This window comes from Notamacropus eugenii, chromosome 1, assembly GCF_028372415.1.
Source record: "Notamacropus eugenii isolate mMacEug1 chromosome 1, mMacEug1.pri_v2, whole genome shotgun sequence".
Taxonomy (NCBI): Eukaryota; Metazoa; Chordata; class Mammalia; order Diprotodontia; family Macropodidae; genus Notamacropus; species Notamacropus eugenii.
The window spans coordinates 107,476,038-107,501,108 of NC_092872.1; the positions used below are offsets into that span (position 1 = coordinate 107,476,038).

Below are 25,071 nucleotides of genomic sequence, written 5' to 3' on the forward strand. Positions count from 1 at the left end.
ACTTGATTAAATCTTTCGGAAAAAATTGAAAAATCTGATAGATATTAGGCTTAGACCAATACCTTTACACCATTTTCCACAATACACTCTAAATAGGTATTTGGTCTTAATATTAAAGATCACACAGATTTTAAAAAATGAAAGGAGAAACAGACCATATGCTTCTCACTATCATGGGTAAATGTATTCTTAACTAAAGAAGAGATAAAGTTAATGACAAAAGATACAATAGAGAACTGATTATTTGAAACTAAAAAGCTTCTGCACAGATGTTAATGCATCGAGAATAGGAAGGGAAATGGTTGGATGGGAAAAAAATCTTTATATCAGATTTCTCTGATAAGAGTTTGGTATCAAAGACAAAAACAGTAGCAATACCAACTACTGTAATAACCATTCTCCAGGAGATAAGTGGTCAAAAGATATAAACAAATAGTTCTCCAAAGATTGCAAAGTATTCACAACCATGTAAAAATGCTGCAAATCACTCTTAATAAGAGAGATGCAAATAAAAACATCCCTGAAGTTTCACTTCACTCTCTGAAAATTAGTAAAAATAACAAAAAATGGTAACAGTCAATATTGGAAGGGTTGTGGAAGGCTAGGTGCACTAAAATATTGCTGGTAAAAAGAAATGGTATAACCATTTCAGAAATCAATTTGGAATTGTGCAAATAAAGTGACTAAAATATATCCATACCTTGTGAACTACGGACTCTGTTACTGGGCTTATACCCCAAGGAAGCCATCAATTAGGAGAATGTCATCATATACTCCAAAATATTTATAGTAGGACTTTTTGTGCTAGCTAAGAATTGGAAACAAAGTTGATGCCCATCACTTCGTGTTTGACCTTCTTTGTCAAAGAAAACCATGACATCAGAGAAATGATGACATGACTTGCACTTGACTTGTTTTGAGTGAGGGAGCGCTGTGCAGATCACCAGCCTCACTTCTCCTCCAGAGCCATCTGAATTCAGTGACCTGATATTCCTCAGGATGACTGGAGATGGCCCAGTTTGCCCTGGGAAATCTTGGCCTTTTAGGCACTTAGACAATGGCTAAAGTGACTTGTTCAGGGTCACACAAATACTAAGTTTCTGAGACTGAGTTCGAATTGTCTATTCTGACTTGAGGCCCAGACCTCTCTTAGCTGTGCCCCCTAGAAAACTGAAGTCTGGAAAAATCTAAATGAATTGATGCAGAGCCAAGAAAGCAATGTATATAATAAGAGCAACAATATAAATGGAAGGAACAACCACGTAACAAAAAATCAAAAGTAAATTTAACAAATTCATAAAGGTCAAGCAGAACTCCAATAAAGATATATAAGAAGACACTCCCAACCTACCCTATCATGGAGGTGGGAGCTCCAGAGTAGTTAGACATTTTCAGTGTATTGATTAATCATGCTGATTTTTTTCATTTCTACAAAAAATACTTTTTCTTAGATGGGTGACTCTTTAGGAGGGGTAGGGTAATGGATACTTGGGGTAAAGTATACTGTAAACTAAAAGTAAGTTAGTGGTTTGATGTGACAGCCCCCCCCAAAGGAAATGCAATCCTGGGCTGCATTAAGAGAGGCATAACTTCTAACAATAAAGAAGTGATATTGTCTTTGAGTAACTAAAGTCTATTCTCATCAGACTAGCCACAAAAAGTTAAACTTTTTTTATTTTTCAATCTATATAGAGAATACAATATGAAAACTTGTCATGTTGAGACCCAAAACAGCCTAGAAACTAGTTTGGCTTTACTATTCAGCCACTGCTCTAAGATCCTAATTATCCATAAAGTTCTTTGGAACTAAGATGCCACAAATTATCTCATTGCTGATCTTGAGCAAGGTGCTTCTCTGGGTCTCAGTTTTCTCACCTAACAAATGAAGTATTTGGATGGTCTAGATGTCTTTTTTTTTTAAAATTTTTTAAATTTTTTTTTTTATCAGTGATCCAGTTAATCCAAGACTGAATTACTTTTCTTGAAATTGCCTGCTCTGGAGTAGTGAGAATGTGCAACCTACATCCAATGACTTGAATGCAACCCAAAAATTCTCTCTTGAGTGTGGAGGAAGAATGCTGGAAATATGTTTTCTACCTCACACTTTCTCTACTGTTAAGCTCACCTAGCATATAGCCAGAAGGGGAGATGTGACATCCCAAGCCTGGGTACATAATGTTGTATGTGCCAAAAATAACCCTTTCGGTAGATCCATCTGTGTTTCATTTGCACCTACATTTATAGGCATTCTCAGGCCACTGGCCCAGAAATAGAACTTCCCAACTGAGTTCTGTCTTATTTTTTCAAGGTAACTTCAGATGTTTCAATGATTAAAATTTTTCAGTCCGTCCAAAGACAGAAAAATTGCAAGGGGCATCAGCCCTCTGGGAGCCAACTTTTTGCTTTGGTAAATATTTTTTTGTTGTTGTGAATAACTGAGGGACCTTCAGAAAGCAGCTTATTTGGAGAACAAAAGAAGTTCTGTCTGGATAATAGAGCAAGAGTGCACCAAAGACTGCTTGCTATCTCAAACACATATTTTTGATGTATTCATCACACAAAGACCTCCTTTTGTGACGTCAAGGGAGTTATTCTTCTCCCTTGCCAGTTTCCATGTAATATGCTTTTAAATGTCAATGGAAAAACTTCCTCAAAGATGAACTTCCCCAGAATAGCAGCCTTGCATTTGTAGTGGGAAAAAAAAAAACCACACCAGAAGCTTAGCTACTAAAAGAAAAGCAAAGTTAGGATCTTATATAATCCCTGCATTACAAGGCTCAGCAATTCCAGGATGGGAAGCAGAAGATGTTTTGTGGAAAAATTCCCTAAGCTTTTGAGGTGTGTGTGTGTCTGTGTGTCTGTGTGCATTGAAAGAGAGAGACAGACAGACAGAGAGACAGAGACAGAGAGAGACAGAGACAAGATTGTTTTGCAGAGACTGATTCCTGAAAAGAAAAGGACAGAAGGAAAGACATTATTCAAAAGGCAAATGATGTTCATCTTAAGAGGAGACGTGAATCTCCTTAATATCCCCGACATATCCTCCTAGTGACTGCATTCAGAGGGATGGTAAGAGACAATGATCATAGAGATGCTTTCTGTGGTATTACTGCGGCATTATGAACTATATTTGGTTGGGTGATACAACCCATTTGTTGGGTTGTTAACCATTTTCCAGCCAGTTGCTATGTTGAGGAGAAGGTGCTGATGCATTACCCTTGTCTATAGCTAAGTAAGGAGGCTTTCCTGCTCCCTTTTATAAAAAAAAATCAGCCGCTGCATTCTTACTGTGAATTGTCTCTTCCTCATTAACTATTTTGTTCACTTCCTATTTATATTCTAATTCATCTACACTGATGAATAAAACTTGTACATCAATGGCCTTAACTATATGATTATTTGGAGAGTTCTTATCCACCCATTCCAGCAGGAAAAGTCTTCATATGCTTGGGGTAGACACCCCCCTAACTCACCAATGGGATTGAGACCCATTGGTTACTCTCAACCTGGTTTGGCCCATGTGCCAAAGTGGTTTACCTGGGTGTGGCCACTGCACATGTTGCAGATTCTTGGAGCCACAGGTGAGAGTTGAGTGGAACAGGTGGACACCAAAGATGGAAAGAGCCCTGAAAAGGGCTCAGCAGCCATCATACCTCCCTGAACACAGCCTATACCACACTATACCATCCATACGTGGTTATATCAGTTTGTATCGGTTACAACAAATGGAGAAGTTTTGAATGCTGTGAATAAGTTCACTTACCTTGGTAGCGTACTTTCCAGGGATGTCTTGACAATGAGGTTGATGCGCACATTGCCAGAGCTAGTTCAGTGTTTGTGAGGCTCTGAAAAAAAATTTAGGAGAGAAGAAGTACTATTAGACTGACTACCAAACTGAAGGTCTATAGAGTCATTGTGCTGACCTCATTGTTATATGCTTGTGAAACAAGGAGAGTCTACCAGAGCCATGCCAGGAAACTGAATTGCTTCCATTTGAACTGTCTTAGGAAGATTCTGTATGCCTGTGAAACAAGGACAATCTACCAGCACCATGCTAGAAAACCTCCTTAGGAAGTTTCTGAAGATCACCTGGCAGGATAAAGTACCAATTACTGAAGTCCTTGCTCAAACTAAACTGCCAACTATGCTTCAGAGAGCACAGCTCTGATGGTCTGGCCACATTTTTCAAATGCAAAATGTATGGAGAACTTGCATGGGGCAGGTGATCATATGCTGGTCAGAAGAAGGGATACAAAGACACTCTCAAGGTCTCTCTCAAGAACTTTAGGTTTGATTGTAGGACATGGGAGACACTGGCACAGAACCGCTCAGCATGGTGTGCCCACATCAGAAAAGGTGCTGTGCTCTATGAGCAAAGCAGAATTGAAACAGCACAAAGGAAATATAGGATGCGCAAATTTGGAGTAACCACCTCAAATGTTCACGTAGATTATCTGCCCAATCTGTGGTAGAGCATTCCAAACTCATATTGGTCTGATCAGCCACAGTCAGACACATTGAAACTTCACTTTATCATGGTGATGTCATTTTGGTCCTCTTTGAGAACAGAGGACAACAATCATTTTGAGAGTGCTGAAAGTATGTGTGTGTGTGTGTGTGTGTGTGTGTGTGTGTGTGTGTGTGTGTAGGTGGTGGAGGGGAAAAGGTAGATATTGTTGGAAAAAAAACACAACAGATCCACTCAGTGCTTGGTTTTGGAAATAGCCCCTGGCTACTGCATCAGGTTTTGGGGTGCCCTAGCTGAGCTTTGCTAGGGATGGCAAAGAATTTTGGCCCCAGGGGAAAAATATAACCCAAGCCCCAAAACCCATTCATACAAAACTCTTTCCTCCTAGATGGAGATCAATGCTCAGAACTTGTCCCAGGGAGGGGTTGGGGGTGGGGAAGAGTGGGACAGACTTCGTGATTGATGGGAGAAGAGATTCATTCTCTTCATTCTCTTTGAATCTACTACTTTCCGACAGTAAAAGAGAATATGTGTAGGATTCCAACTTCTTTTTAGAACCATGAAGACAAAAAAACCAAAACAACAACTTGGAAGAAAAGGAGATATGACAGAAGATGTCACTCTCTACTATATCCCTGTCTACCACCTGCTAAACTAGAGATTTGCATAGAATTTCTCCTTTGGGAGAGAGCTCATTCACACTCTATCATTTGGTATATATTCTTTTATGTTTACTTTTCCTGATTTCTGTTTTACTATTGACTTGGATATTTGGATTTCTTTTCTTAAAAAATATAGGTAAAAAGGATGTGAATTCAGTAGTGCCTATGTGGCCCAAGAGATGAAAATTTAAAGAGGCTACGGAGCTATCATCAGAAAGACTGAATAACTCATTGGCTGTAGCAGGGGAGGGGAGAGAGAGAAAAGAATCAAAGCATAACCTTAAAGTTCTGAACTCGGATACTTGATGTCTGGTGCCATCAATGGAAACAGGCAAAGAGTAGGTTAAGGAGGAGATAGATATGAGTTCCATTTTATATAAAGTTTGAAGTAACTTTGGTAATTCAGTTATAAATATTTATTTGTCATTTCCTCAGGAGCAAATGAAAAGAAAATGGAGGACATTGGCTATAAATTTTAAGGTGTGGAGTAGATTGCCTTCTGGGGATGGCTTTTTCTTTTGAACTAAGCTGAGATGAAGTAGTTGTTGTAGAGGGACAGAGGAGATGAGATTTGGAATAGATATTGTGGGGAGTATGATTAAGTCTCAATCCTGAAAGAATTAAGAAAATCACTGTATCATAGGAAAGAGCCAGTTGATATTAGATAATATAAGTTATATTGAACTTTATCACCATCCAGAAGTGCAGGAGGGACCAGAGCATTGTTACAAAACTTTAATTGAGGAACTAAAACCAGAGAGGAGACAATCAAAGGAAATACTAACCAACATAAGATTTTTTTAGATCTAGCTAGCCCCCCAAAGAGGGAATGGATCACTTCACCATAACTGTAGCAGTGACTCAAAGGAGAAAAATGAACTTTCTACAAGGACTACGGAATACTCAGAAGAAACAATGATAAAAAATGAAGTAAAAATTCTTTTGAAAAAAATGGGAAATTAAATAGAAAAGAACATTGTAAAACTTGTTCATGTAATAGATGCCCTGAAAACTATAATGGATTAAACAGAATCAACCACTTTATGTGATGGCAAGAAATATTAGAATAAGGGAAAGAAGGAAAGAGGGAGGGGAGGAGTAAGGAAGGAGATAAGGTGAGAGGAAAAGAAGGATGAAGGAAGAAGGGAGAAAAGGGAAGGAAGAAGGGAATGAAGGAAGGAATGAAATAAAGTTTTATTAAGTGTTTATTATGTGCTAGACACAGGGGATATTTAGACACATATATAGACACAAATGAATATTTATAACTGAATTACCAAAGGTACTTCAAATTTAATATAAAATGGATCTCATATCTGGCTCCTCCCTAACCTACTCTTTCCCTATTTCCATTAATGGCACCAGACATTAAGTAATCACTGGGGATTCAGAAGCAAAAAGATAGTTCCTGACTGCGAAGAATTTACATTCTGATTGGAGGAGACAATACATCAAATGGACTTTAAAATCTAGAAGGTCAGAGATGAAGGTACCTCACGTGGGAGCATAGTTTTGAAGTCCACAAGGTCAAGAACAACTCTAGAAGAAGGAAAAGCTTCAGAGAAATCATGAAGGATAGGGACTGAGGAAAGGGCTTTAGATTTGAAATGACCGGTAACTTTGGAGAGAGCATTTTCAATTGAATGATGAAGTCTGAAGTCAGACTGAAGGGAATTAAGAATTTAGCGAGAGGAAAAAAAGTGGAGACATTGATCGTAGATGGTCTTCTCCAAGAATTTAGCCATGAAGGAGAGGAGACATACAGGATGATAGCTAGCAGAAGTGGTTGGATGGAGTGGTTTTTTTTTTTTTTTTTTTAATGGGAGAGACATGGGTGTGTTTGTAGGCAACAAGGAAGCCACCATTAGGAAAAATTCAAAATTAGTGAGAATGGGAAGATGTTGGCATTCTAGGATGCAGAGCATCCCAGATCCCCAACAAAAACTCCATTTTGGCTTACAGATGCACCTCTTTAGTAAGAAATAGAAAGAATTACTTCTAGTCAACTCTACTGAATCCAAGTATCAAAAGATTGAAAAACATGAAGAAAAAGTAAGGTAACTGATTTCAAAAGTTATTTTAGAAATAGGAGCAGACAATGAATTGTAAAAGCTAACAGACAAAACAGTTGAATAGAAGGAGAGGAAGTGGATTTTAATGGAATTTTTAACTGAGAAAGTAGGGAAAGAACTAGATAACTAGCAGGGAACTCTGGGGGAGTGGTGAAATCTAACCTACCTGGCCTTCAGGGAACCAGGATTGCTAGTGCTGCATATTTAAATCTTTGGGCTCCAAACTGGTCTAATATTTTATGGGCAACTCACAGGGTATGACCAAGTTTCTCCACCTGATCTGATCACACTAATTGATCCAATGGCTTTTATTTAAGTCCATCTAAATTGATCAAGGGAGTTTCCAATCTATAATGATTGATTCAGCAGAGAAATATTTTCACTTGATTTAAGTGTGAGTGATAACATACTGACACTTTAAGTAGATTGGGATGACCTAGGTGATTGAGTTAACCACATAGTTACCCAGTAGTAGGTTTTCAGTCATTTCGATCTTGTATGACTCTTCATGACCCCGTTTTGAGTTTTCTTGGCAAAGATACTGGAGTGCCTTACCATTAACTTTTTCATTTCAGTTTCAAGATGAGGAACTGAGGGTAAAGAGGGTCAAGTGACTTGCTAAGTGTCACACAGTTATTAAGTATCTGAGGCCAATTTGAACTCAGGAAAATGAGCTTTCCTGACTTCAGGTCCAGTGCTATACTGCACCACCTAGCTGCCTTCATAAGTATTCAATAGCTTCTACAAACTGTAGATAAACTGCATTTTATCCCATCCTCCCTTTACTTTTTTTAATACTAAGCAAAAGAATCGGGATTGTCTAATGTCAGTGAACACTGGAACAAGTCAGTATAAGAGTCTTAGGTAGTAAATTCATTCTGGAAAATATTGCTAGTAATCTTGTCATGGGAGTGAATATCTATCAGGCTTTCACTCTCCCACCTGCAACAGGAAGTGCTTTTCCCTAAAGGCAACAGAGTTGCCCCCAGTATCTGATTGGCTCCATCCTCTTTTGATGTAACTTCTTGATTCTCTGGGAGCACATGTGTAGTCCAGAACACTCCAACTTGGTGAATGCCTGAAAATTACAGGAATCACCACATTCTGTCTGGCTGAGCAGACTCATTCCCATATGGGGATGAGGAGAGACATGCCTACAGAATCTAAGTGCCGCTGTGTCTTTGTTGAAAGTACTTTTGTGTTTATTGCATACGTTATACATTACTAAGTCTTTCTTTTTTTAAATTTTTTTTTATTTCTAGTTTTCAACATTCATTTACACAAAATTTTGAGTTCCAAATTTTCTCCCCATCTCTCCCCTCCCCCACCCCAAAATGCCTTGCGTTCTGATTGCTCCTTCCACCAATGTGCCCTCCCTTCTCACATCCCTCCCTTCTCTTATCCCCATCTTCTCTCTTGTCCTGTAGGGCAAGATAACATTACTAAGCCTTTCAATAGTCTTTTGAGAGAAGTAATGCAAGGATTATCAGTTTCATTTTACAGATGTTAAAATAGATTCTGAGGAGGTGGAGCCAAAATGGTAGCAAAAAGGTAGAAAATTGCCCAAATGTTCCCCAATTTCCCTTGAAATAACTTTAAATCACACCTCAAAATGAATCCTGGAGTGACAGAACCCAAAAAGGATGTGTTGAAATAATTTTCCAGACTAAGATAACTTAAAAGGACTGCAAGAAAGGTGTGTTTTACTTAGGTAAAGTGGAAGTGCAGCCTAGCATAGGCAGTGAGTGTCCAGGCAAGTGAACAGGAGTCCCCTAGTACCAGCACGGATCAGCCCTGTGCTTCTGGCTCAACAGGCCAGCTGTGTAGTGGGTCATCTGTGAGGCTTCCAGCCCCAGTGCAGCAGGTTGGTGGAGGGCCCTGGCACAGCCTGCTAGACTAGGCCAAGTGACTCCACCGTGTCAAGTGAACTGCCTACCCCAAAGGCACACAGCAAACCAATGACCATCCCCTTGACTCCTTGTTCAGACAGTTCCTCCTTACCCTACAAGCAGCACTCAGCTTTAAAAGCAACAAAACAGGCTCCAAATGAGCAAAAAAAAAAAAAAAACCTTTGACCATACGAAGCTACTATGGCCACAAGGAAGATGAGAACACAAACTTGGAGGATAACAATGTCAAAAGATTTACAGCTGAAGCATCAAAGAGAAATATGATTTGGTCCTAGACCCCAAAAGCCTTCCTGGAAGAGATCCAAAATGGATTTTCAAAATCATATAAGAGAGGCAGAAGAAATAATGGGAAAAGAAATGAGAGTTATGCAAGAGAATCATGAAGAAAGAGTCAGGGGTTTGGAAAAGGAAGCATGAAAAAATGGAAAAAGAAAACAACTCCCTAAAAAGTATAATGGGCCAAATGGAAAAGGAGGTAAAAAAAAATCCACTGAAGAAAACAACTTAAAATAGACTTCTGAAATGAAACACCTTTGTTATTGTCATTCTTCACTCATTTTCAGTTCTGTCTGGCTCTTCATGAGCCCAAATGGGGTTTTCTTGGCAAAGATACTGAAGACGTTTGCCATTTCCTTCTCTAGCTCATTTTATAGGTTAGGAAACTGAGACAAACAAGGTTAAGTGACTTGCCCAGGTTCACACAGCTAGTAAGGGTCTAAGGGTGGATTTGAACCAGGTCCAGCACTCTATTCAGGGTACCACCTAGCTACCCATGAAACAGTGGCAGACTCAGAACTTATATACAGGCCTTCTGATTCCAAATGCAGCATTGGACAGCTAGGTGGTACAGTGGATAGTCAGAAAGACCTGAATTCAAAACTGGCCTTAGATACTTAATAGCTGTGTGATCCTGGGCAAGTCACCTAACTCTGTTGGCCACTGTTTCCTCATCTGTAAAATGAGCTGGAGGAGGAAATGCCAAACCACTCTGATATCTTTGCCAAGAAAACCCCAAATGGGATCATGAAGAGTCCTGAAACAACTGAACAACAGCAGTAGTGCCTACCTCATGGGGTTGTTATGAGGATCAACAAGATAATAACTATAAAGTGTTTAGCACAAGGTCGGGCACATGGTCAGCGCTTAATAAACGCTTGTTCCTTTCTAACTCCACTTTAATTATTCTATAACTCTTTTCCCGACAATTTGTTGTCTCAAGATATCTTGAAAAGATATTAAGAATAGGACCTTAAGTCTCCCTCCCTGCAAAAATGAGGCCTTTCACCAAGAGCTCCTAATTCTCTCCTCCTACTTTGCTTACATCACTCAAGTGCCTTTTCCCATTATCTCCTCTTTCACTTTTCTCTCATGTGAAGAATTGACCCTTCTCATTGCCAAAGCAAACCACTCTATATGTATCCTTTTTCCTATTCTATCCTAAAATGTCTAGCAAATTTCCCTCATTATCATCCCATTCTCTCTTATCTTTAATGTCTCCCTATTTACTGAATTCTTCCCTGCTACCTACCTACCAACTCACATTTCTTCCACCTTTGAAAAATCCTTTAGGGATCCTATAGCTCATGTGCCATGATCAGCTAACATCCCTGGGAAAACTAAATGCCCTAGGTACCTCTTCTTCATTTCCCAAGCCCCCTGCAATTGGCCTTTGGATTTTATCATTCAAGTCAAGCTGCTCTCTTAAAAACTAACAATGATATCTCAATTGCTGTATATTTTTCTATATTTCTCACTGTGGATCACCTCTTCTCTAAGATACTCTCTTCTCTACTAGTTTTCATGAAACTTTTCTGTCCTTTGTTCCATTCCTGTCTATGCCTCTGACTCTGTCAGACCCTAACTTCCCTTTGCCATGTCATTTCCCTTCTCATGTGGGTAAGTTCCTTCTGAAGCTTTTTATATTATTTTTTGTGGAGAAGGGCTCAGGCCGGTCATCCTTCATTCTCCTCCTGGCTCTACTTCAGAGTTGACATCTTGTCTTATCCCTGCCTCTTTTCAGCTCCCATTTATGTGCTGTCTTCCCTCATCAGAAAGTAAGCTCCAGAATGATGGGGACAGACTTTTTTTGCCTATGTTTGTGTCTCCAGCACTTATCACACTCTCTGATACATAACACTTTAATTAATAAATACTTTTTTGATGCCTAACAGTCTGGCAAAACTGCCCCACCTTCTTAGTCTCTTTGGCTGGGTCATTACCCAGGCTCTAAACCACAGGTTTCCTTCACATTCTGTCCTGAGTCCTTTTGTCTTCTCCCTCAATATTGTGGAACTCATTATCTTTGCCTTCAGTTCCTACCCTCCTATCACTGTTGAGGGCACCACCATCCTCTCAGTCACCTTGACTTGCAACTTAGGTGTTATTCCCTACTCCTTACTCTCTCTTACATCCCATATCCAATCAATTGTCAAGTCCTGTTATTTCTTCCTTCCCTTACATCTCTTCTCTCATGTGCTCCCTTCTGTCCTCTGATTTTGCAGCCACCCTGGTACAAAATTCACCACCTCATGCCTGAACTATTGTAATAGCCTTCTGGTTGGTCTCTGTGCCTCAAATCTCTCCCCACTCCAAGCCTACCTTCTACTCAGTTGTCAAACAGATTTTTCTAAAAGGCAAGTCTGCCCATATCACCATTCATTTAATACATTCAAGTGGTGTTCTATCACATCTGGGATCAAATAGAAAACTCTGTTTAGTTTTTAAAGCTTTTCATAAGCTGACCCTTCCCACCTTTCATTTCTTCATGCTATGTATTCTGTTATCTTTTGATACTAGTATCTTTCTTTGTCTTCTCAGGGCTTGGCACTGTGCCTGGCACATAGTGGGTTCTTAATAAATGTTTGTTGACTGACTCTCTCTCTCTCTATGTGTGTGTGTGTGTGTGTGTGTGTATGTGTGTATGTGTGTGTGTGTTGGCATGTCACATTTGACATTGTATTTGAGCTCCTTGAGATCAGGTATTGTATTTTGTCTTTCTATGTATTCCTGACACAGTGATAAATTAATAGGCTATTGATTGCCTTCCCAAATATCATGGTACAGAAAATGCAAAGCTGTAAGTTAAAAAAGTCAAGAAAATATTCATTTCTGATCTAAAAATGATCAGGAAACTAACTTGTGAAAGGGTTAAGTAAAGAAAAATAATTTCTTTATCAAATCAATTTAATTATTTATCAAATTAATTGTTATTTATCAATTAATTTATCAAATTATTAATCAAATCAATTTGACAACTGATTTGATTTATTTGATTACTGTGGATTACCTTCAGATTTGTAATAGCAAAGACTTGTTACGGCTACTCAGTGATACTTTAATGTTGACTGATTTTTTTAAAGGAGGTTATATTTTAACAAAAAAGGAAAATTCTGCCATTTGGGCTATGTATTTTGGTAATATTTTTAACCATGGAAAAATTTTCATAAATAGGACTACCTTTCTATATTTCTGAATCTTAATAAATCTTCTTGTGATAAAAGACTGCAAAAATAGAATCTAAAAAATATGCCCTACTATCATTTTCTAGCAATTTTACTGTGAAGCTATTGAATGGAGAGGAATTTTTAGTACTATTAGCTTTAGTCATTCTATTAATCTTAGCCTACCCAATTTTCCTTTAGAAGGATTATCATATTTATTAATTATATACTTAATGGAGTAACATGTGCCATATAAAAGAGTGGGCATGAATTCCATATTTGAAAACAGAAAAGAAAGCTCGTGTGGTTAAAGTCAGTTATAAAATAAGGATAGTTCTACGTGATATCTGCCTTTTGGAAGATTGGGGTACGCGTTTCTGTGAAATATTTGAAACAATCATGACATAAAGGTAGTGATGCATCATAATGAATATAAAGAAGTCAACATAAGTAAAATGCTTTGCAAAGAAATGATTACCTTTGCTTACATGACCAAAAAATTCCAGTTCTTCAAAAAATATTCCTAAAACATTCAGTAGGTGGCACTTGAAAGCTTGGCTGAGCTTTGCAGTCGCCATTAAAACAGCATCAAAAGCAGCAGTTACAGTTAATCCTTTCCTGAAAGCACAAAGATTGCAAGAAACAAACGGTGAATGGGAAAGGAGGGCCAAGGTAAGGAAGGAAAAGAGAGGGAGGAAGGGGAAGAAAGGTGGGAATGAGGAATTATAGAGGCAGAATACAAATAAACCAACAAAAAGATTGACTATAGACCACACACAGAAAGTGAGAGGAGCATTTACCAAGTGCAGGAGTGAAAGCTAGAATCACATTGTGGAAACCAGCTGAAGAGGATCCTCCGAGACTAGGTACCCAGAAGGTTCATAGCAGCAGCAGCAGCAGCAGCAGCAGCAGCAGCAGCAGCAGCAGCAGCAGCAGCAGCAGCAGCAGCAGCAGCAGCAGCAGCAACAGCAGCAGCAGCAACCAAGGCTACATTTTTATGAAAATCAAACCACATAACTGAGGTGTTTTTTGTTTTTTTTACAGGAAACCTTGCTTTTGGAGGGGTGCAGTGAGGGTTAGGGGAGAGTTTCTTTGCTATGCGAGAAATATCTTGAAGAATATTTTAACAGTGTGTTCCTTCTCAGGTAAATAATTTCTTATTCATTTTACTATTGTCTTACTGTATCATTTTACTATTGTTTTACTGTATATGTATATGATAAAATGTTTTATATTTTTTTCCAAGTGATTACATTAAAATAAATGCATTTAGAAATCTGAAAAGGCAGGTCAGGGATATAGTGACGAGTTTTATCTAGCTAAAAACTGCATTTCTTATAATTTGGTATTCTCAAAACATTTTGTCTCAAAAAAGAAAAATACTCTACAGAGGAAAAGTGAGAGTATCTCCAATGCTGTTCCTTCCAAAACAAGATTTAGTGTTTTGGGAAAGCACATTCTGTGGACAGTTGCTCCTGCTGATGAGGAAGTTGAGTTACTCAGTTGAAAAAAAAAGGTACTAAAAACCATAGCCAAAAGGGAGATACAGAACAGCTTGCCAGTACAGAAATAGAACATGCCATTTGTACTCATGTAGAGACATGCAGAAATCAAAGCTTAATTGGATTCCCCCCCTCAGATACCTTTCCTTAATCCTTACTCTTTTCAAATATTTCATTTCCTTTTAAAAGTATTTCTTCTCTGCCTATCTATATGTTCACACAGGTAGACTAATAGATCTCTTTTGGCTTGTAGGTAAGTGCAGAAGACAAAAAAAGGAGACCTTTAAACTGATTTTTAAAAAAATATGCTATTTAGAGCTTAAGGAATGTAGATCCATGCTAGTTCTTTGCCCTTGGAAAAGGAAATATATTGATATTTGCCTTTTGAAAAATTGAGGTATGGTTTGTCCACTACATCTAATTTTATTTCCTGGGTAATCTGAGAGGTTTTCAAGCCTGTTGAGGTGAAAATGAGCCTATAAGCTCTTTTGGGTAAAGAAAGACAACAATAAGATATAACTGTCTTGGTAGGATTTTCTTTCATAAATTTGTATTTGTGTCTCAGCTGGCCTTTTTCATCAGCTTGCTTTTTTTGAAAGAAAACCTATTTTTAAAAATTTTCTGTCTAACACCTCTATCCCAGGAAGGTTTGAAACATGACTTTTCATAAACATACCAATGAGTGTTTTCTTTAATGGAATCTGGGCCAGAGAAGGGGGAATGAAAGTGGGAGAATGGAATTAGAATTAAAGCAATTTGTTAGGGGTTAGTTGATCAGTGTGTGCACTGATCCTATGGACTGGAGTTCAAAGTGACCCAGAATTGATCAGTTTACAAATCTGATACTTATAGCTTTAAAATCTGCAAGCCATTTTGACTTATATCACCTTTGATCCTTACACCCTGTTGGGTTAGTATTACAGGTATGATTTTCCCCCATTTTGTAGATGAGCAAATTGAGGTAAGGCAAGGAAATTTTGATAACCCACTTAAAATCTGGCACATTGAGTTTTAATTGGAGAAGAAAGTAGATGAACCAGTTTGTAAAATGAAAAAAAGGGGGATTCTCTTATTAACTCCTAGCACATACTCAGCGTGATGAGATGCTGCCTCTCTTGGCTGTGGCTTTATTTCTGCCCACCGTGACAATGGGTAAATAAGTGCTCCCACAGAAGTCACTGTTGTTTTTATGAATTTCTTCTGTCACTGCTGGCAAATATAGAAATCCTGGGACTCCTTTCCTCTTACAGCTTTAAGATGGTTGTGTAGCATCATCAGAAAGCACAGATCTAATTCTGGGTTGCTGAAGAGACTTCATACAGAACGAAAAATTGATGTCATTCCTCAGTGAGGAGAGGAAAACAAGCTGTTTTATAAATTTGCTATTGGTCATGAACCTCTCAACTCAGTCTGATTCGAAACTGACCTTGTTAATATTATACACTTATTGATGGCCTACTGAAAACAGACCCTCTTTTCAAAATATGTTTAGTCTTTCTACCAACAAGGGAATTATATATTATATTTTCTGTATTTTATGGCCAAAGGTGCCACACCAACGAATTATAAAAGAATATATGTTTCCAAACCAAAATGTTAGACAAAAGGATCATATTTCCCAGAGGTAAATGATGCATTATTCAAGATCAGTGAATTTATTTTTTAAAAAAAATTTACAGAATCATTTTAGGTGGAGAAGGAAGGAGCTTTTCTATCTCTTTTGAAAAGGGTAAGGTATAGAAAATAAGGAATTTTTGAAATCAATAAAAATATGAACTAAAAACACAGTTATTGCTCAATTATAACTATCAAATCTGTTTTTTCTAAGATAGGCATTTCTGTCCTACTGTCTTTATTTTGGAATAAATGCTTGGGGAGACAAAATGACATCATCCTGTGGAGCTCTATTTCTAATTGTTCCTTAAGTGTGGAGACTTAGTTACAGTATAAAAGTGTTCCTATAATCAAATACTCATCTATGAAGGAAAACAGGAGGTCCTTGGGGAGAGAGGCACAAACTAAAGGTATAATAGTTGTGAGACACATGTGTAATGAACACAAGATAAAGAAGTACTTTATGAATCTTGGTTGGCACTGGGGGTGGGGAGAAGTCTTGTTCTCTTTTCGTAGAGTTAAGATTCTGAAGGTCTGTTAGATTCTGATAACTGATACCTTTCAAGAATTTTTGATAGTTGGCATTCTTTCCACCAAAAAGTCATATTTCTTCCTCTATAATGTGGTTATCCTCCTGTGTTGTATTAATATTTATCTGTGTTTGTCATTGGTACTTGTCTACTCCTTTTTGGATTCATTATACATTGTTGGTCCCTTTTCTACAAGGAAAGTCAATGGTGGGAAAGGAGGAGAGACAGGTACAAACTCCCTCTTCCTTTCAAGAATGGCTTCTTCTCCGTTTGTAATCTTTAATTTCCATGCTGGAAAAAAATTCCCTATTTTTCACCACTTGGCTGGACCCCTTTGAATGGCTGAAATTTCTTTACCATGTTAAGCCCTCAGATCCATAGTTAACCTGTTTGGTTAGCCAATCAGCTGTTCTCTTATTAACCCAAATAAAGAGGAATTTAAACTTGATAAAAGGATCACAGATAGGAACCTTTAAAAAAAATTAAAAATCTAATCAGTTCTGTTAGTTGACTAACTGACTGAGGTGAGGGTATTGAACTCCCAGCTTACTTTTATGCTGGGGTATTTGCCTTAGTCTCTTTTCCTCTCCACTATATTTCTTTCACTTTTCAAAAGCTCATAGGTTATATAAGACTATGCTGGAACTATATAACAGTGGTTTGACAAAATCCCTGCTCAATCTGTTCCTTTTAAATAATCTTATCATTGACATCTTTGATAGTTTCTATTTTTGTCACATTTTTATTAGCACACAAAATTCTTTTAAAGCTAATTTAGACATTATTTTCAATGTACCTGAGGCTATATGCTATCTGAGGCCATGAAACTGATTGTAAACACTTTCAAATGACATCATATTTTTTGTTCCATTTTATCTTTATTAGGTTCTTTGAACTGTTTATATGGTAAGAAATTAAATGGAGGAGAAATTTCAGGCCAAAAAGTCTGGTAGAATGTCATAGTTAATTTAAATAGTAGCTCCCAGAAATATCATATTGATGATATCAGAGGAATGCTTCAGCTGGGTTATGCCTTCAGAATATGACTTATCCAAGCTACTCAAATTCCCTCTTCCAGATGGCAATCTGTAGGAAAGTGAATCTGTATTGTAAGGAGAAAGGAAAGAAGATTATTTGCTGCCATTACTATTCTATTTAATTAAAAATTGCTTTAATTTGAGTCCTGTGGTTTGGTCTGCTTATTTAAAAAAAAGAGGATTAGAAAGGCATTTTGGGATCAGATTTTTGAAAAAGGAATCAGACAATATGGTACTGTAAGATTCAAAGCATGTCATGAACTTCCATGGAGTTTTTAGAAGACATATAGTAGGCTACATTAAATTGTATCCAACCTTCTAAAATTGTCGTTTTCCTCTTTGCTTTGTTTTGTTTTCAGTGACTCCAGTTTGTCAAAAAAAAAAGAAAAAAAGAAAAAAAAAGGAAGAGTCAAATGATGTGGCACCTAAGAGTTTTCATTATAACATTTATATGCATAACATTATTGTGGCATTTAGATATATAACACTATATATGTGTGTGTATGTATACACACACACACATATATGAATATATACCATTCAATTATTTTTCAGTTTTGTCCAACTCTTTGTGACCCCATTTGGCGTTTTCTTGGCAAAGATACTGGAATAGTTTGCCATTTCCTTCTCCTGTTCATTTTATAGATGAGGAAACTGAGGCAAACAGGGTTAAGTGACTTGCTGTAGGTAACACAGCTAGGAGGTGTTTCAACTCGGGAAAATGAGTCTTCCTGACTCCAGACCCAGTACTCTATCAATTGTACCACCTAGCTGCCTAAATGTACGTAACATTATAACGTATTGCGTTGGGAGTAAGGATTATATTCTTCACACTTTTCTGCCTATATACTGAAGTGTCATTATATATACTAAGTAAACAGTACACACACACACACACACACACACACACACACACACACAGACTTCTCTGGAGAATAGGAAGTGGCATGTTGTAAGCTTCATCCTTTGGATATAGAGCAGAGTCTTCAAAATCCTCACAAAGTTTGTACTTTTATTTTTAGTGCATTAAGAAATCATTTAATCCAAAATTCTCACTTTATAGATGAAAATTCATGGTATAGTGAAAAAGGAAGTCTGAAATAAACTCCTGATTCTACTGTTTCCAAGCTGTGTGATTCAAGTTGGCTGAGTTTCAGCTTTTTTTTTTAGCCATAAGAGTAATATTTAGACTACTGTAACATGATGAAATTTGTGCCTATGTCAGGATTGTCATGGAGGTGTGGACAGTTCCCCAGTATCTCACTGGCTGCTAGTCATGAACTGTATAAATGCTGCTGGCTTGTTCTTAGAGTGATTTGAGAGAAAAATGCCAGAAGACAGAGGGTGAGGAGGCACAGTGTGTCCTCTACCTTGAGAACTCATGGGGAGATCCTAGCACCAACACAGCCTGGTTCATTAAGAAAGACCATGAAGTGATTACTGCTGAGGGTGATCTGTGTTGAAGATGATGAGCCATTTCAGTGCTTAATATATCTGAATAAGGAAATTGTTTCTCAGAGACATTCTTCCTCCTCCAACTGACTATGGAGAAAGTCTCTCGGTTATGCCCCACTTTTGGTGTCTAAACAGGAAAAGCCCTGGTTCCTGTGGCAGTTGGCTGCACCCAATGTATGCTCACAGTGGTTTCTCTTTCTCCCATGATTTCTGTCCATTCCTTTGCCACTATTTATTCTAGCATATTTGCAATATATGCAAAATATGCGGTATTTGCAGCCAGTAATCTTTTGGTTCTGTGGTATTTTTTGGGTGCTAGATGGAGAAGGGAATAACATTTACATAGTGTCTATTATTTAATATATTTTCTCCTTTGATCCTTACAACAACCATGTGGTGTAGATACTCATTATCTCCATTTTACACTTGAGGAAACTGAAATGACTGAACTAGGGTCACAGAGCTAGCAAGCAGAAGAGGTCAGATTTGAACTCAGATCTTCCTGACTCCAGGACCAGCACTCTAACCACTGCACCACCTAGCTATTTAGCAATTTATAAAAATGAGAAATGATTTACTCTGTAACAGTGGGACATGCTTGAGAAAAATAAATTCTGCTTCAGCCACTCATTTTAAACTACGAATTTTTATGTTTCAAGTATGTTTCTTGTATATTGATGGTGTCTACTTTTGAATCCATTTTCCTATCTTCTTCCAGTTTATTAATAAATAAATTCCATTCATAGTTACAATTATGATGGTTAAATGTTTTCCGCTCCATAATATCTTCTAGCCTTTCCCCCACCCCTTCCTTCTTCACAAAGAAAAAGGGAAGGAAATGTTATCATCTCAACTTCTTTTTTATTTGTCATGACCATCACCCAACTCTAGAGGTTGCTATATCAACCAAACACAACTACCTGTCCCCCTTATTTTAGTTGTCAGGGCTGCTGGTTGTCAGTCACGCCTTAGCTGTGCCATCAGTGTGGGTCATCCTAATGTTCAAGCATCTATGTATATAGGACTGTGCTTGTATATGTGTGAATCCATCAATCAAATCACTGAGTTTTGTCTCCCAACAATTAGCAATTCTGTTTGAACTGTGTCTTCTTGAATCATTGTTTCAAAAGTTCTGTTTTCAGAAAAGTCTGAGGATGGTAAGCAGTTTGGGCACCTAATTCTGCTTTCCCCACATTTTGCCTTCCAGAACGCATTCTCTTTGTAGTCTTTCTTTCATCAGTCCAGGTGCTATGAATTTGAGGGAGTAAACTGGACAAATTAAATGATGCCACAATGCCGTTGTCCTGGCAAGAGCAGTTACATGTTTGCTAATACATTTAAATGATTGTTAAGAATGTGTATTTTCCTACAGTAGTTTTACTTTCTTTGAAGCCACTCGATGTTGCTAGATGTCTTAAGTAAAAAAATTTGGCCTGACCTTGTTTTTGTCAAAGGCAATTAGATTTTGAAAAGCTACTTTCATACTTACAAGATTCCATTTTTTTTGGAGAAATATATTTCTTTTCAGCTACTAAAGTAGATTTGTTTAACTTAATGAAAGCAATCATTAAAGAGAAAAGAGAAAGAAGCTTTATTTCTCTACTAAAATGGGGGCCAGATTTAAATACACATTTGAAAGTCCAAAGGAATCTTCATTTGGGGTGTAGCCCACAGCAGTGGAAAAGCATGCTGCTAATGTATTTCTTCTATAATCTTCTTTGGCTCCTCTACAGCCACAGCAGCTGCATTTCACTGAATGAAAAATATTCTTTCTATGGGTTCATTAAAAAAAAATGATATATATGTAATATACATGTATATATACACACATACATACATTACATTTATATTATATATGTTATGTATATTATATATATTGGTAGATTTATTTATATTTTCTTAAAATTGAGATTGTTATGGAAAATTTGGCCAGATTATAAATATTCAGAATTTTTGTTGTTTTGGTAATGGAGTCTGGAGAGGAATAACATACAGGGAAACTCGAAGACAGATTGGAGTCAGGTTTTGAAGGGCTTGAAAAATCAAATAGAATAATGGACATTTTTTTTTCCTGGAAATCATTGAGAATCACTATAGCTTTTGAATAGGGAAATGACATAGTCAGATACACTCTTAAGGAAAATCGTTGACAGCTGTGTAGGGATGAATTGAGTGGGAGAAACAACTTACGGCTGGGAGATCAATTAGCAGGCTACTGTAGTAATCCAACTGTGGCAGCTGTATGACTAGAAAGGAGTCAGATATAGATGGTTTTGAAGGAGATGGAGAAATGGCAGGTTTGGGCAACTGAATGGATATATAGAGTGAGGGAGAGTTAAGTGTCAAGGATAATTCCCAGTTTATCAACTGGAAGAATGGTGGTACCCTTGACATATATAGGGAATTTTGAAAAAGGGGTAGGATTTTGGAGAAAAGATTTGCTTTGAACATTTTTAGTTTGAGATGTCTCTTGGGCATCCAGATCGAAATACCCAATAGGTGGCTAGTGATGTGAGACTGGAACTCAAACTGGGGTTGGATGTACAGAACTGTAAGTCATCTTCAAATGAGAAGGGAAAGCTGAGGAAGTGGGAGGGGGAATAAGCACTGTACCGATAAATTTTTGTAGAAGTTCAGTCACTGAGAAAGCCAGGAGAGATATAGTATAATAGCTTCAGGGGATTATAGGGCCTGGTGTAGATTTTTTAACCTGACATTTTTGAAGTAAGTGGGGAAAGAATCAATTGACTGGAAGAGATTAAAAAATAGAGAGAGAGGTACAATAATTAAGGGAGCAATCTGGTGGAAAGGATGGAGTGAAAGTTGTATCTTAAAGGTTTGGCCTTGGCAAGGGGACAGCTATTCAAGCAGAGACTGGAGGAAAGGAAGAGAGAGAAGTGAGTTCTGTCAAATGAAAGAAAGGAAGGAATCAGAAAAACACAGTAGAAAGAGGCAATGGGCTTTGTACCTTTCAAAGTCATGGATGTTTTTTATTCTCCTGATTCTTTGTGGAAAGAAAAAGGAAGCAAAAATCTTTGCTTACATAGTGGGGATTCTTTTTGTGTTTGTGTTTGGACAGAAGATCCTTCTGTTTCTCATGTTCTCTTATCCTATGAGCCAGAGGGAGAGGCATAGTAGCACTAGAAAAGAACTTAATCCCCTGCATTGTTTGCCTCAAAAGGAGACAATTGGAGATTTCTAGAGAGAAAAGCAAGCCCAAAGCCCAGATGGTAGGAAGCTGAGGAAATCTTTGGTAAATTAATTTTAAGATCGAAAGTGATTTAAAAAGGTTATCATTATAAAGAATGCTTATGTGTAAGATTGGGTTTAAAGTAAATGCCAGTCACTTTGCATACCTTTTAAAGTGGTTTATTGGTGTACATTTTATTTCCTCCCAATAGAATGTAAGTTTCTTTAGAGCAGCAATTATTTTTTTATGTTAATTTCTTCAGCACCTTTCACACAATGAGTTTGTGATTAGAAAAGAAAGGGGTGTAACTATATCCTAAGAATATATTTCCTTTTAAAAAAAATGGCCCTGGTCTTTAAACATAAGATTTAGAGGCTTAAGGGAAGTTAGAGATGATCTACTTGAACCCCCTATCAGAGAAATTGAGACCTAAGGAGAATGAGTATTTTGCTCTGAGTCCCTTAGCTCTAGATCAAGTTTTTCTAACCTGGAGGTCTTTGAGCTTTAAAAAAATTGATCATTATATTTTAATATAACTGTTTTCATTTATAGTCCTTTGTATTTTAACTTACTTAAAAACATTCTGACAAGGGAGTCATATACTTCACCAGACGATCAGAGGTTCATGATACTAAAAAGGTTAAAAACTCCTGCTCTAGATGAAGTGGGATCAGAATTCTCATTTACTGACTCACAATTCCAACTATTCTTGAATACTTCCATTTATAAAAAAAATTACAATATATTCAGTGCAAATGGAACTTCCTAAACATCAAAATGGTACAAAGAGCAAAAGCCTAACATAAATACGAGTGTCATTAATTTGATTAATATTTTTGGCTTAGTGAAACGTTGGATTTGTTTCTGTAGTATCTGGTTTCTGGCATACCTTGAGGGGCTTTTAGAAAAGTTTTCCTAATTCCCTTTCCCCCAATTACTTACAGTTGGATTTGCTCCATAGCTATTTATGAGAACCTAAGGACTTTGGTTCAGGATTGGTTGAAATCGTCTGTGTTCAGAGTTACCCAGTTCCAGCCCAGGTATAATTTGGAAAGAATGTCAAAAATGAAGTACCAGATGGCATGTCCATGGGCTTTTCATCTGCTTACTGATTCTTATTCTTCCCTAACCACCTAGTCTAACATATATTCTCTTTCACTCTTGCCCTCCGCATTTTCAGGACTAAACACTAAATATAACTCCAATTTTATTTTAACTGGAGCTGTTATTGCATTGGAGGAAACTTACTCTGCCAGTATGGATCAGAAAATTCTCTACAACTTATAGTCTTCTGGAGTTGCACAATTTCCTGACTTGATACTTCCAAGATAGTTAATAATATAGTTGATATAGTGTGCAAAGGTTTTGCTTACTGTATGTTTAATTTATATTTTAATGCTTAATTTTGAATCTCTATGGATGCCTTTGAAAGTACATTAAAAATGTACTTTTGGGATTAAATGTACTTTTGGATTAAAAATCCCAAATTACATGACTTTAATATTTTAATTCAATAAGAAGAACATTGTCTTCTCTCACGCATCATTTGTACTGGGAGGCATTTTCATGTGCCATGAAGTTTTATTTAATGCTGTTGAATTAGGTATCTGTATAGTGTAATTTTCTAGCTATGTCTTGCGTGTGTTACTAGCCCTTTATTTTCTTCACCTTCTGTGTTTCTATTTTGTATATTGAGTCAGAAACCACTTTGTTCTGTTTGCTTTTGAAAAACCTTAGGAGAATTCTGAGAATATCAAGGGAAAAGGAAGACATTTTCTAAGTAATTTTCAAATCCAATGTCATTTGGTAACGTGATTTTGAAAAATGTGGAAGAGTTTGTCCTATCACCGTACCACAAGACATCAGAGATAAATAGGAGAGCAGGGATTCATACTGGGGTTTTCTAACTCTAAAGCCGTTACTCTTTCTTCTGTGCCACATTGCATCTCCTTCAACTTTGTTTTTCTCTAAGCAGAAAAGATAACAATTTCATGCTACTTTTGTGAAACTGTGCCTTAGGTTACCTTGTGTCCCCTAAATTAGAAATCTCTTCCCAAAGAAGGATTAGGAGAAAGTTAGAAACCCAAGATTCAAATCCAGAAAGAACTAATATTAGTCTTGAAGTTATATCCTGAAATTCTTAAATAGGGTAGTAGAATTTCACATAGTAATACACCTCAGACCAAGTAACCACCAAGGATAAAATTGTTGCTTTGGTCCTAGTGTCTCTAGCTCCTGAATCAAGAGCAACAAAAAAATGAAATTAAGGTTGGACCTGCCAACCTACCCTTGGATAAGCCTATTAAAACTAAGAGTTCACTACATTTAATCAATGAACTTAATTGTTTGCTTTTTCAGAAATGGCTAAGTTTTTTTTCCTCGGGAGAATCTGATTAACTGTGTCAAATATATCTTTTTTTCCTTAGGTATTTTCCAAGTTGAGCATTAAAGCTGTCAAACAACATGCCTGAACAAAGCAATGATTATAGAGTAGTGGTGTTTGGAGCAGGAGGTGTTGGCAAGAGTTCCTTAGTGTTGAGGTTTGTGAAAGGCACTTTCCGAGAGAGCTATATCCCCACTGTTGAAGATACCTATCGCCAGGTGATCAGCTGTGATAAAAGTATCTGCACTTTGCAGATCACTGACACAACAGGTAGCCATCAGTTCCCAGCAATGCAGCGCCTCTCTATTTCCAAAGGCCATGCCTTTATCTTGGTTTATTCTATCACAAGTCAACAGTCCTTGGAAGAACTCAAACCCATTTATGAACAAATTTGTCAGATCAAAGGAGATGTGGAAAACATTCCAATCATGCTAGTGGGGAACAAGAATGACGAGAGTCCAAACCGAGAGGTGGAGAGCAGTGCGGGTGAAGCTTTGGCGAAGAAATGGAAGTGTGCCTTTATGGAGACCTCAGCCAAGATGAATCATAATGTCAAAGAACTCTTTCAAGAGCTACTAAACCTGGAGAAACGCAGGACTGTGAGTCTTCAGATTGATGGAAAGAAGAGTAAGCAGCAGAAAAGGAAAGAGAAACTGAAGGGTAAATGTGTGGTCATGTGAAAGCCCTGCCTGTTTCAAGCAAGTCTATATTTATTGTTTTTACATGCCCCTCCCCAATCCTCACTGATGTCTATGTTAAACTTAAAGATAAAAATACCTAGTGATTAAAGATGCCCATTGACTAAAAA

At 37.4% G+C, this 25,071-nt stretch overlaps 1 protein-coding gene across 1 annotated transcript; it reads left to right on the forward strand.

Annotated features, from left to right (window-relative positions):
- Positions 1–13,108: 13,108 nt before the first annotated feature.
- On the forward strand, positions 13,109–25,071 carry DIRAS2 (DIRAS family GTPase 2). The gene is made up of 3 exons (XM_072611746.1): positions 13,109–13,224; positions 13,597–13,697; positions 24,307–25,071. The coding sequence occupies exon 3, from the start codon at positions 24,344–24,346 to the stop codon at positions 24,941–24,943; it is 600 nt and encodes a 199-aa protein (XP_072467847.1). The 5' UTR covers positions 13,109–13,224; positions 13,597–13,697; positions 24,307–24,343; the 3' UTR covers positions 24,944–25,071.